Source organism: Archocentrus centrarchus, chromosome 11, assembly GCF_007364275.1.
Source record: "Archocentrus centrarchus isolate MPI-CPG fArcCen1 chromosome 11, fArcCen1, whole genome shotgun sequence".
Taxonomy (NCBI): Eukaryota; Metazoa; Chordata; class Actinopteri; order Cichliformes; family Cichlidae; genus Archocentrus; species Archocentrus centrarchus.
In genome coordinates, this window is record NC_044356.1 from 34,009,883 (window position 1) to 34,023,132 (window position 13,250).

The 13,250-nt window shown below is 39.8% G+C and overlaps 1 protein-coding gene and 1 gene segment (V, D, J or C); both read left to right on the forward strand.

Annotated features, from left to right (window-relative positions):
- Nucleotides 1–1,311: 1,311 nt before the first annotated feature.
- On the forward strand, nucleotides 1,312–4,891 carry LOC115788768 (uncharacterized protein K02A2.6-like). The gene is made up of 2 exons (XM_030741941.1): nucleotides 1,312–3,750; nucleotides 4,340–4,891. Exon 1 carries the CDS (start codon nucleotides 1,428–1,430, stop codon nucleotides 3,231–3,233), a length of 1,806 nt encoding a protein of 601 aa, XP_030597801.1. The 5' UTR covers nucleotides 1,312–1,427; the 3' UTR covers nucleotides 3,234–3,750; nucleotides 4,340–4,891.
- Nucleotides 4,892–5,513: 622 nt separating this feature from the next.
- LOC115788821 (Ig kappa-b4 chain C region-like) lies at nucleotides 5,514–6,775 on the forward strand. The segment is given in 2 exon segments: nucleotides 5,514–5,587; nucleotides 6,318–6,775. A coding segment is annotated over 1 exon segment (255 nt).
- Nucleotides 6,776–13,250: the final 6,475 nt, after the last annotated feature.

The following is a 13,250-nucleotide window of genomic DNA, read 5'->3' on the forward strand; positions in this document are numbered from 1 at the left end:
ATGGAGCGATGCATGGGTGATATGAATTTGAAAGAAGTGCTGGTGTTTCTTGATGACATTATAGTCTTCTCTAAGACACCAGAGGAGCATGAGACTCGCTTGATGAAGGTTCTTAACCGCCTCAAGGAGTACGGGCTTAAACTCTCCCCCGAGAAGTGCAAGTTCTTTCAAACTTCTGTGCGATACCTTGGACACATAGTATCCCAGAAAGGGGTAGAGACCGACCCTGAGAAAGTGAGGGCTCTGAGTACCTGGCCTGTGCCCAAAGACCTTAAGCAACTCCGTTCATTCTTAGGCTTTTCAGGGTATTATAGGCGCTTTATCAAGGACTATTCAGGCCTTGTTAAGCCCCTCACTGACCTAACATCAGGATACCCACCGTTGCGTAAGAGCACGAAAACCAAAGTTAAGCCTAGGGAGTACTATGACCCTAAAAAACCCTTTGGTGAACGGTGGACTCCTTCTTGTGACCTAGCTTTCAAAGGCATCATTGAGAAGCTCACTTCTGCTCCTATCTTGGCTTTTGCTGACCCTAAGCTGCCGTACTCACTCCACACAGATGCCAGCACTACAGGTCTTGGCGCTGCCCTTTATCAGGAACAGGACGGCCAAACAAGGGTCATTGCTTATGCGAGCAGGGGGTTGTCCAGAAGTGAAGCTCGTTACCCCGCCCACAAATTGGAGTTTTTGGCCCTAAAGTGGGCTGTAACAGAAAAGTTTGCAGATTATCTTTATGGAAACCAGTTTACTGTCATCACTGACAGTAACCCCCTCACTTATGTTCTGACAAAGGCTAAGCTTGATGCAATGAGCTACCGTTGGTTAGCTTCCCTGTCTACTTTTGACTTTAAGCTCCAATATAGAGCAGGCAAACTCAACTCTGATGCAGACGGCCTTTCGAGGCGACCGCATGGTGAGTTGTTAAACGATGCTGTGTCACAAAAAGAGTTTGACAGAATACAGCAGTTCACCCAAACTCATTTGGCACAGCAAGAGACCAGTTAAGTCCAGAGGTGGTGTCGGCCATCTGTGAGAGACCTTTGTGTTGTAGTTTCTCCGATGAACCTACCCCTCTAGTGCACTCATTAGCTATCTCTGTAACTGCATTACCAGATGACTTTGTCAATGAAGATAACTGTGGTGGTCTTCCAGTTGTACCTCATCTGTCAGCTGGGCAACTTAAACAAGAGCAAAGAGCTGACCCCTGCTTGCGCGAGGTCATTGTCCAATTGGAGACTGGAGAAAAGGTTCCACCTACAGTCAGAACCGAACTCCCTGATATAAACCTGTTGCTCCGAGAACTTAATCGTCTTGAACTGCACAACAAAGTACTGTACCGAAGACGCCAAGATGGCGGCAATGTCACTTATCAGCTTGTCTTACCTGAAGGGCTCCGTGAGACAGTTTTCCACAGTCTCCATAATGATATGGGCCATTTAGGCATTGAGCGTACCCTTGATCTTGCCCGAACAAGGTTTTATTGGCCTCGTATGGCAGCTGACATTGAGAACAGGATCAAAACATGCAACCGCTGTGTACGGAGAAAGACCCCTCCAGAAAAAGCTGCAGAGCTTGTGAACATAAAGTCCGCCAGACCACTCGAACTGGTTTGTATGGATTTCTTATCCATTGAGCCTGATCAAAGCAACACCAAGGATGTGCTTGTGCTAACAGATCATTTTACCAAGTACGCAATAGCCATTCCTACTCCTAACCAAAAAGCCCAGACCGTGGCAAAATGCCTTTGGGATCACTTCATAGTTCATTATGGCATCCCTGAACGTTTACATAGTGACCAAGGGCCAGATTTTGAGTCACACATAATAAGGGAACTTTGTAAGATCATGGGCATTCACAAGATTCGAACAACCCCTTATCACCCCAGGGGAAATCCTGTAGAACGCTTTAACCGCACATTGTTAAGTATGCTTGGGACTTTGGAACAGAAAGACAAAACGCAGTGGCGCAACTTTGTAAAGCCATTGGTCCATGCGTACAATTGTACGAAGAATGACACAACCGGATTTGCACCTTATGAATTGATGTTTGGTCGCCGACCAAGGTTACCCGTTGACCTCGCGTTCAAACTACCTTTCCGGACCAAAAGTTTTAAGTCCCACTCGCAATATGTGGAGAAGCTGAAAACAACCCTTCAAGAAAGCTACAAACTAGCAACGGAGAATGCTAACAAAATGGCAGACAGGAATAAAGCCAGATTTGACATGCGTGTAAAACCTTCCAAACTAGAACCAGGGGACCGAGTTTTGGTGCGAGCTGTTCGCCTTAGGGGCAAGCATAAACTAGCCGATAGGTGGGAGACAGACATTTATGTTGTGGTCAAACAAGCTGGTGATCTACCAGTCTACACCATCAAGCCTGAAACCAAAAATGGGCCAGTGCGCACAGTCCATCGTGACCTTCTCTTACCTTGCGGGTTCCTTGCTCCCACAGAAGAGAATCCCACTCCACCAAATCGCGTCTGCAAACCTAAAACACGACAGTCCCCTGAGCAAACTGAAGAATGTGATCTTTCTGAACCTGGAAATGAGGATGTCTACTGGCTTAGAGAACAACCTGTCCCAGAGCCAATCAAATTTATGCAAGTCTATGAGTTCCCACGACAGATATACCCTGACAACTTACCTGAAAGCGACAATGTACCTGGATGTGAAAACTTACCTGAAAATGACAATGTACCTGGATGTGACAACTTACCTGAATGTGACGATATACCTGGATGTGAAAACTCACCTGGAAGTGACAATACGCCTGGATGTGAAAGTGTATCAGAATGCAAGAATCTACCTGATTGTGATGACACTCCTGGCAGTGACCCAGTAGTCCCTACTGAAGAGGAGCTTGAAACAGTAGCAGATACAGAACCTGTAGTCCAGGACAATGATCGTGAGAGTGAAACTAATGTACCCAGTGAAAAGGGATGTAACAAACAGGTATCAGAGGATACTCCAATGCACCCAAGTCATGACACTACAAATCCTGTGAGACGCTCAGAAAGACCGTCAAATCAACCAAACAGGCTCCAGTATAACCAGTTAGGAAACCCACTCTTAACTATTGCTCAGTCCCTATTTCATGGTTTAAGCCTTGCTTTTACCAGTGCCTTGACAGAGACTGACCTTGAAGCTACTTGGAAGGAATCTAGTTTTCCTGTTATTTCAATGCAACCCACCCCATGCAAAGAGACTTGCATGTTCCAAGGGGGGAATGTGTAACCCAGTGTTAAAAACACATGCGAGAATGAATGAATATTGATTTAATAGCTTATTCTACAATGAGGTTAAAAAGTTATAAGTTAATATTTAAAACCAAGTTCTTAAATAAGTTTATAAATATATGTAAAAAGTGTTAAAAATCTTTACAAATTGTGCCATACACCTTTAATAGTAGTTTTAGTGATGGCTTGACCAATCAATAGCTGGCATGGTCTGATATCACATCAGCCAATGAGGTTGGTTGTCCCGCCCTCCCGCTGCGCGGTGCAGGGAGTCTGCTCGGATTGCGTCAGACACAGACACAGCTCCATGCTACTGTTGCTTCTGCGGTTAGCCTGAAGAAAAAACTTGGAAAATAGCGAATAAACTTGGAAACTGGTTAGAGAGAGACATCCTAAATAATCGCTTTGCCAATGAGGAGGTTTCGAATGGTAATGTCATGCTTGCCAAACTTTGGAGACTTCTGATGCGACCGGGTTGGAAGCTGGAAATCTCCGTGTAGCCTCGTGTAGCATCGGTGAGTGATTGCACGTGTGTAGTTAGCATTTTAGCACAGGCAATGCACTGAAAAGTGGCTAACATCCTTAGTCATCACTAAACTCAGTTAAAGATAGGTTGATGCTTTGTGGTGTTGTATAACTATTGTTGTGTATGTTGTATTTTTCATAATGTATTTGCCGTATTTTATTATTAGCACCTGTCTAGCATTTTCACTGATGCTAATTCTGTTCATGGTGCTACTGCCTATGTGAAGTGCCTTTTATTAGCACTTGCTAGTATTTTAATGCACTTTGCTACTGTTCTGATTGAGATAAAGCTAATGTGTTTTTACAATCCACCTTCTGATGGGAAATCATTACACTACCATGGATGTATTTCATTAGCTCTTTAAAAGATTTGAATAGTATTTTTATATTACCACATATAAGCTAATATAATTAGTTTTATTGAAGTGTTGGTAATATTTGACAGTGATAACTTGAACTATATGGTTGTACAACAGAAAAAACTTGAAAAGTGACTGAAAAACCCTTTAAATTGTAGCTTTAAGCTAATGGATATTAGTTTACAAGGTTTTAAGCTACTTTATTCTGGCCTTGTTCTAGGTCAGGTTTTTTGTTGGTGCACTATTTGATCCATAGTGCTACTGTGAAGACTGGATTGCATTTCCAGAACTGGATGGCGAGCCCCAGCCCAAGGATCGGACAAACCGGTAGATAGTGACCCGACTGGTCACTATAACTGAGACATTGCATGAACAATTGATGGACACTGTGACAAAAGACTAAAAAGGAAAAAAGACTACAGACTGGATTATTTATTTCTAATTGTTTATTTTCCTTGTGTTGTTTTTGCTTTGGGTTTAAAAAGGGAAAAGCGCGCAGTTTGTTAATTGTATATATATATATATGTGTTGGTTTAATGACATTTCATTCAGTAAATTCTACTCTTTCTATAAACTGTGCATCTTCCTCTGTTGTTGCTCACACCTAGGCTCCCCCACGAATCCAGAGTCTTCTGATTAGGCCAACATCCCTTTATGTGTGTGGTATTGGTATTAGTTATTGAAGTAATTTACTCTACCATATTTCACATCTGTCAAGGGTACTTGAAGGTAACCTCTTGTGGGTTACACACGTGTTATACACGTGTTACACTCATTTATATATTATAGTGCTATAATCAGAGTTACAGCGGGCCAGACCGAGTCCGTAAGTTGTGCTCGCGGCACATAAACAGCTTAATTAGCGCTACTGAAGAGGAGCGAGCATAAAGGGAGTAATGATCACAGATTCAAGCTGAGAGCATTCATTAGGATTAAAATTTAGATTGGAATAACTTTTGTATTGTGATATATTATTTTATATTATTACAATAATATATAATAAGGTTCAGTTAGCGTTACAGAAAAATAACAGGTAGAAACGTCCTCCAAAGAGCTACTTTTACTTTCTTACTTTGAGTAAATTTCAGAGCCTGTACTTTTTTACTTTTACTTAAGTAAAGAAGTTGAACCAGTACTTTGACTTTTACCAAAGTATTTTTTAACACAAGTACTTGTACTTCTACTTAAGTACAGAAAGTCAGTACTTTTGCCACCTCTGGTGACAAACAAAGTTCTTCTTAAATAAATAATGTTCATCTTTTCCCAACAATCTCTCCTTATTGAACTATTGTTTAGTTTTGATGTCAGCTGATCAAATTAAACCAACAGTAAATTATTCTGCTGAGTTTGTTTGTCTCAGAGTCAGAGAGCCGTGTCTCTGTGCAGTCAGAGGTTTTTGTACGGCGGCTCAATGAGTTTGTATCACTGTGGTTCACGTTTGGTGGAGGAACCAGGCTGGATGTTAACTGTAAGTACATTTGACTCATTTAGATGTCCAAATTCTCTTTTTATTTTCTAACATTGTTTAACATTAGACATTATATTTTTATGTGAAATTCCTTATTTAATATAGTTGCAGTGATTCCTCAGTAGGTTATGTTGTGTGTCAGAGAGACTGAAGTCTTTGGCAGCATTTCGTCTCTGAAAAACAAACTTTAACTTTTCTGAGTCTCAAATTTCATTTAAATTAAAGTTTTTGTGTCTGAAAATATTTTTAACTTCTGTTCAAATTAATTTTCATTTAGATTTTGTGTTTCAAACATGAATGTCTGAATATGTAACTGAGTCATTAATGTTTACTTTGATCAAACATGAATCATTCCTGTTGAACTGACTGAAAACTGACATGAATCTACAATTTTCATCATTTTTAATGTTTCCATATTTAAAATTAAGAATGAATGAAACAAACAGACGCGTCAGAAAGACGACCTGATAAACAGAAAAAGTTTCATCACTAAAAACGTATTTTTCTCTCTTAAACTAAGAATCAGTCGTTTGCAGATTAAATGAATGCATGAAAAGAACAAAATGTCTCTTTAACATTTTTATCTTTAGTCCTGAAACTCGTCTGTTGCTGCGGTTGAGCAGTGATGCCTGTCTGTTGTCATGGTTACAGGGCTCAGAGAGGGAAGTGAAACATCTGGAGAGCAGATTCATTCAAACTCCCAGTTTCTCTAAATTCTTTCTCTCTGCAGTGGGTCGAGTCCCCCCCACCCTGACGGTGCTGGCCACCTCCAGTGAGGAGGAGCTGCAGCAGGGGAAGGCTACGCTCATGTGTCTGGCCAACAAGGGCTACCCCTCAGGCTGGAGTCTGACCTGGAAGGTGGATGGAAGCAGCAGCATCAGAGGGGAGGAGAGCAGGAGCCCCGGGGTGCTGCACAATGATGGCCACTACAGCTGGAGCAGCACCCTGAGGCTCCCTGCAGAGCAGTGGGAGAAGGTGGGCTCTGTGACCTGTGAGGCCACCCAGGGCTCCCAGACTCCAGTCTCAGCATCACTGAGGAGAGACCAGTGTTCCCAGTCCTGACCTGACCCACTGGGCCTCTGATCCTGGTTTACTCTGTACTCTGTGTTTCTCTGTCTCATTATTCAGCTCCACTGTTGCTGATATTGTTCATGCTTTAAGACAATAAAAGTTTCTTTTTCAAATCAAGCACTTTGTTCTGTTTAATTACAACAAAAGAAATGTAGTTGATGAGTTCAGATGTTCTCATTACAGCTGCAGTTTAATAAATGATTTAATTAAATCATGAATTCTAAATGAAACTTACATGAAAAACTGAGCAGAGCTTTAAGTGTTATACAGCATATACATCATCACGTCTCAAAGTTTCTTTGTAGATTAAAATGTTTTCCATAATTTCCACCAAACTGGAACAAATTGACATTTTATCCACAATAAATACATTTATAACTTTATTTCACTGGAATTAATTTGTTTTCATTTAGACTGGATCTGATATTTAAAGTCAGTTAATCTAAAAAGTACGTGAACCACAATAAAACTTTATATTTATATTTATTTTCCAACAATGATGAGCTCATATGAAAAGCTCTCTGGACTCTATTAATGCTTCATATAAAGACTGTAGTCTGATGATGCTGTTTATTAATGAATAAGACACTTTAATTAGAACATTCATGACCTGATCTATTACCACAAATTCTACGTTTTTCAGTGTATTTTATGGCTTTTCAAATTTTCTGCTTTCTTTTATATATATTTAGATATATCAGTGGATCAGTGATGTATCAGTTCATCATAATACTCGACACAGATATTTCAGAGAACATTTAAAACATTATTACAGGTATTTCCTTTCATTTTTAAAGTTTCATGAAGCTTATCAAATACTATTTACTGGTAATTTATCTGGATTTATTTTATATAAACCACATTTAAAATGTATGAATAATTTTCACAGACATATTGATTAAATATTCAGTCCAAAGATAAATTGTTGGTTTTTTTCACTGTTGCATTTTTTACTTTACAAACATTCAAACAATAAATTATTTTGGTGAGTTTGTTTTGGACTCTGAGAGTTTCAGACTGAACGTTTTCAGAGGCTTTTGTACAAAAACTCAGTGACTTTGTTTCTCAGTTTTTTGGAGGAACCAGACTGATAATAAACAATACTAAACATAATACTGTAAATCTACTTTCTTTATGGTTATTGAAAGAGAGCAAAAAATATGTGTGTGTCTAGAGAAAGGCCACATACAGTATGTATTATGCCAAATACAGAGAAGTGAAGTCATAGTTGGTGGTGTGCTGAGGAGGGACATTTAAATTCTGCACCTTCAGAGTCAAGATATGAAGCATCATAATTATGTTTTATCATCAGAGAAGGGTACCCTTCACAAAGAAACGAAAACAGGAGGAAAAGAGAAAACAGCTCCGACATCTTAATGCAATGTTGTCCTCTTCCTCCTCACCTCAGGCCTCATCTCCTGAACTGAAGTCAGGGCTCTAACACAAGAAAACATCCATAAACATGCTCATTTATTACTGATATAATCACAATTACTTATTGTCAGCAGATTAGACATGTGACCCTCCGGTCTCCGGACAGCTAACAAGAGCCAGCTAAACAACAACAGCTGGTTATAAGCTAACATGATTCCAGCTAATATTAGGCTTGAGTACCTAAAAATCACACTTTCCCCTGTTAAACAGTTTGATCACATTTTCACATCATTTGAAAGTTTATTCAGTAAACACTGGAGTCCAACAAAGTTACATCCACTTCAATGTGTTTGATTCACCATCGCTGGCTAACAGCAGCTAAAAGTGGCAGAAACAGCCGATAGTTCAGGATATCCTCAACAACTTCTCAGTATCGCTGTCATCAGTTGGAAGTGAGCTTCTCTGACTCATCGACCCGTATCGGACTTCTCTCGCAAAGTTTTACCGCCTGTTCGGGGATAAATAAAGGTGGATGCTTCTCACAGCATCAGTGGACTGACAGACTTCCACAGATAGGAAAAGTTATTTGGTAACTCTAAATTGCTCATAGGTGTGAATGTGAGTGTGAATAGTTGCCTGTCTCTCTGTGTTAGCCCTGTAACAGCCTGGTGACCTGTACAGGGTGTAACCTTCCTCTCACCCTATCACAGCTGGGATGGGCTCCATGGATGGATGCAAGGGCGTAGGAAGGAGTTTACTATTGGGGGGGGACACATATCTGAAACCTGACAGATCCGTAAATACTTGGAGCAAAGCATAAAAAATGCTATTTGATCTTTTACTTCTTTCTTTTTCAAATGTTTCTTGGAAAAATAGTGTTGTGTACACCTATATTATTGCATGTAGTTTTAAAATGGAGAAGCAAGTAAGTGCTGTTACCAAAATCAGTTTTTACCAACTCAGAGTTATTGCCAAGGTAAAACCTTATCTCCCACAGCAGGACCTGGAAAAAGTTATTCATGCTTTTATTACTTCCCGCCTGGACTACTGTAATTCTCTGTACTTTGGCATAGATCAATCATCTGTGCGCCGCCTGCAGGTAGTCCAGAATGCGGCAGCTCGTCTTTTAACCGGTTTAAAAAAGCATGAACACATTACCCCAGTCCTGTCATCCCTTCACTGGCTCCCTGTCCGTTTTAGAATCGATTTTAAGATTTTATTGCTTACTTTTAAAGCCTTAAACGGACTGGCACCTTTGTATCTGTCTGAGCTGCTTCACTGTCACACCCCTGTAAGAGCTCTGAGGTCATCGAACCAGCTGCTCTTACAGAGGCCTAAAACTAGACTAAAACAGAGAGGTGATCGAGCTTTTGCAGCAGCAGCACCAAAGCTATGGAACGATCTACCTCTCCATATCCGCACAGCTCAGACGATACACACATTTAAATCTCTATTAAAAACACATTTCTTTTCCTTGGCATTTGGCTGCAGTGCTACCTCCTTTTAGATGATTGTTTTATGGTATTTTTATGGTACTTGTTTTAAACGTTTTAATTTTTAATTTTCTTATGCTATTTATTGTTCTTAATGTTTTTATTTATTTATTTTTATTTTATTATTTTATTTATTTATTTATATATTTTTATTTTTATTTAGTATAGTCCTTGGGGTTACAGATCTTGTACAGCACTTTGGTCAACGTCGTTGTTTTAAATGTGCTTTATAAATAAACTTGACTTGACTTGACTTGACATGTATAATTTACATGTATATGTTTTATAATCATAAGACGTGGACAAACCACTAAACAAAATGGCTTGAGTCTTTTATGAACCATAATGACCATGACCATGACCATGTCATTCCAGGCTGTAGGACTTACTCTATCAGCTGGCTGCACTGGTACTAGTACAAGGGTGCCCAAACTCAGCCCGCGGGCCGCTCAAGTCCCGCCTCTTACTTCCGGTCCGCGAATTGATGTCAAAAATAACATAAAATTTGGCCCTCTAAGTTACTTTTTTGAGATTTCGCCTTCCCCTCCAATTCAGAGGGTTAAGCGAAATGTCCAAAAAGTAACTTAACCCCTTAACTGGCAGCAAAAAAATCACCTGAAACAACTACATAACACCCTCTGGTTATTATTGGCTCTGAACAACCCATTTCATAGCCTATTAATCGGCTGCGTCTGGTCCGCGGGCCGAATGAAGTGCATTTATATGGCAGGCTAGACCCGCCCATTTTGACTGACACCTCATTCGGCCAATCATGTTAAGAAATGGGTTTCCCAGAGCCAATAATACTCAGAGGGCGTCACGTAGCTTTGTCAGGTGATTTGGTGCAGCCAGTTACATGATTGGCCGAATGACGTGTCAATAAAAATGGGAGGGTCTAGCCTGCCATATAAAAGGGACTACAAACGGCCCGTCACCGGGCCCTTGCCAGTTAAGGGGCTACAGGGCCAAATTTTATATTATTTCTGACATCAATTCGCGGACCAGAAGGGGGCATGGCCGGAAGCGGCCCACCGGCCGCAAGTTTGGGCACCCCTGTACTACAAAGGAGTATTAGGGCCACATTGAGAAATAAAAGAAAATTGTGCATTTTGAAAATATATTAAAAATTTTGAGAAAAAAGTCAAAATGTGCAGATTAAAGTGGCTTCAAGTCAAACAACTGCCACGACACGTCTGTTACACCCTCCAGAATGTCTTGTATTATGCGTTAGTGAAACTATACTTCAGAATCAGTTTTAGTAACAAGGAAATGATTTCTCTTTTAGTACATAAACACGATGTAGTGATAAGTATGAGGACGTTAAAGAGAGAGTGCAGAAAGCTGCATCTGCTCAGAAGGAAAAACAATACAAACTGGCAATGGTTAGCTCCAAGGATGGCTGGACCTTCGTACAGTACAGAGGGGACATGTAGAACCACAAGACACAATACCACAGCTGATCAAGCTGTTTCTACCCAGGGCATTTTGTAGTGAGTATAGCAGCTGTGGCCGTTATTTGACTTGAAATAACGACTTCAACGATTTTGACTTTATTCTCAAAATGCACAAAATGCTCAAAATGATTTATTTTTTTTTCTCAATGTATTTCTCACACTCCTTCATATACTAGCAAGCTAAATATTTCAGTAGCACAAAAATCATTTAGTAACGCACAGAAGTGCAAAGTGTGATATGTTTTATTGGTCGAAAACATTTCATAATGGTCAAAAATGCATTTATGTAGGTTGACTGGCAACAGAACTGGTTCTTTAAGTAAACCACATTCTAACATGAAAAAATACTCACAGATAATGTAATGAACAAACTATCCACTTTTTAATATCAACCTTAAGTTAAAAAACAGCTATTAAAATATGCGTATTCAGTTTGAAACTCTAATCTAATAAATAAAAATAAATATCAATAAAAATAATAATAAGCAAAAGAAATAAATAAAAGTGATACCTCTCACATTTAATAGACAAGCTGTGTGCCTCTTTACAGCCCTGCATTTAGCCAAACAAAAGGTTAAAAACATTGGCCCAAGCAGGAGAGCCAAAATGATTTTTCCGCCTCTCATTTTAAATTCATTGCAAACTGACTTCTTGTCCAGTAAGTAAACTTTATCCTCTGTATGAAAGTAAACTGACAAACAGCCACATTCATGGTTAACGACAGACCGTTTTACTGCATTCAGAGTTCCTGACTCCTGCTGCTGTCTCCGGCTCCCAAACACTTGGAGCCGTTCAGAGGGGGGTGGGGGGAGCGCAGTGGCATGACGCTATGTAAAAGTACAGGAGTTAAAAATTTTTCTCCTCCCCGGTGTAATTTCTGGGTGGGACAAATGCGCCTGTTTTCAATATTGGGGGGGGGCACGTCCCCGGTTCCTACGCCTGTGGATGGATGGATGGATGGATGGATGGATGGATGTAGGGATAAGAAAATGGACCTCAGATGAATGGAATCTGTAGTCTACCAACATCTAGAGGTAAAAACCTGTACACACTGTAACTTTAACACTGATAAATTGAACATTCATGTACCAATTTGTGTCTATATGTTCAGAATAACTGCAAATGAAATAAAATGATCTGAAGTATAAAAACAGAGGTAGTTTGTGATGTCAGTTATTGTTTGTTATTGTGTTTACTGTTAAATGCTGAATTCCTCCTGAAGTGAGCAGCGTTACTCAGTTGCTTCATATTCTTACTTCCACTAAACACTTTAAAGTCATGTCTCATTATACAGCAGATATGACATTATGTTGTCATAACTGCTGTATGTCTGCGTTGGTTCTCAGTGATCCAGGTCATGGTACTGTAGTCTTTGCAGCTTGAGAAACAGGTTAGATTCATACCTGCTTTTATTTCCAGTGTACTCTGAACATATTTGAGGTCAAACTGATTTCTCTGTGTTTTTCCTCATATCAGATTTGAGTAGTTTTATTTTTCATAATGGCATAAAGAGGAAAATCATTTGTAGCTTTGCTGTTTTGAGGAAAAGGTCGAGCTCACAGCCTTGCTGTCAGCATAGTCTGTTCCACAAGAACGTTAGTGCCGGGCAGAACTGGAGAACGATGTGACCGTGGATGTTCAAATTCAGGCAATAGATGCATCGACTACAAATGTTGGACAACTTCAAATTCCAGCAGCCTTGACCTGCAGGTAAAGGTCAGAGGTCAATGTTTCTGAAAATCTTGTCAATGTGACAACTCCTTAATGATGCCATCTCGGAGTTTCAAATTCCTCCCACAGAGCAGGAGAAATGCTTCATGTTTTATTCTTCTTATTAAATAAATGCTGCCTTGGAGTCCATGATGTTTGTTAGCACTTCTTCTTCATTTCAAAGGTGCTTGTTATTGTTTTATTTTTCTCTGACTTACATGTAGCCTACAGACCTGATGATACTTTATTAATTCATCTAATTTTTCTGTCTTTTTTTACATTACTCCAAGGAATAAAGCTGATTGTTTCATTTCCAAATATACTGACAGCTCTCCAGTAAGACATTACAGTTCAAAACTATCCAGTTATGAAGCTTAAATTTAATCTCAGTCAAACTGATTTGCACATGAACAAATAAAACACTGAAATAAAGCAGACATCAACCGTTAGTTATCATCTGAGTGAATTATATCTGTCTTTAACTTCCACTCAGCAGCAAAAGCCAGTGGAAGAAAACGTGGTGCCGGGAGTCAGGCGTCCTCTCCAAGTATAGTGAGCCTC

Bases quoted from the DNA above. Each gene is read 5' to 3' on its own strand.
- LOC115788768 (XM_030741941.1), top strand. From the start codon at position 1,428: ATGGGCCATTTAGGCATTGAGCGTACCCTTGATCTTGCCCGAACAAGG.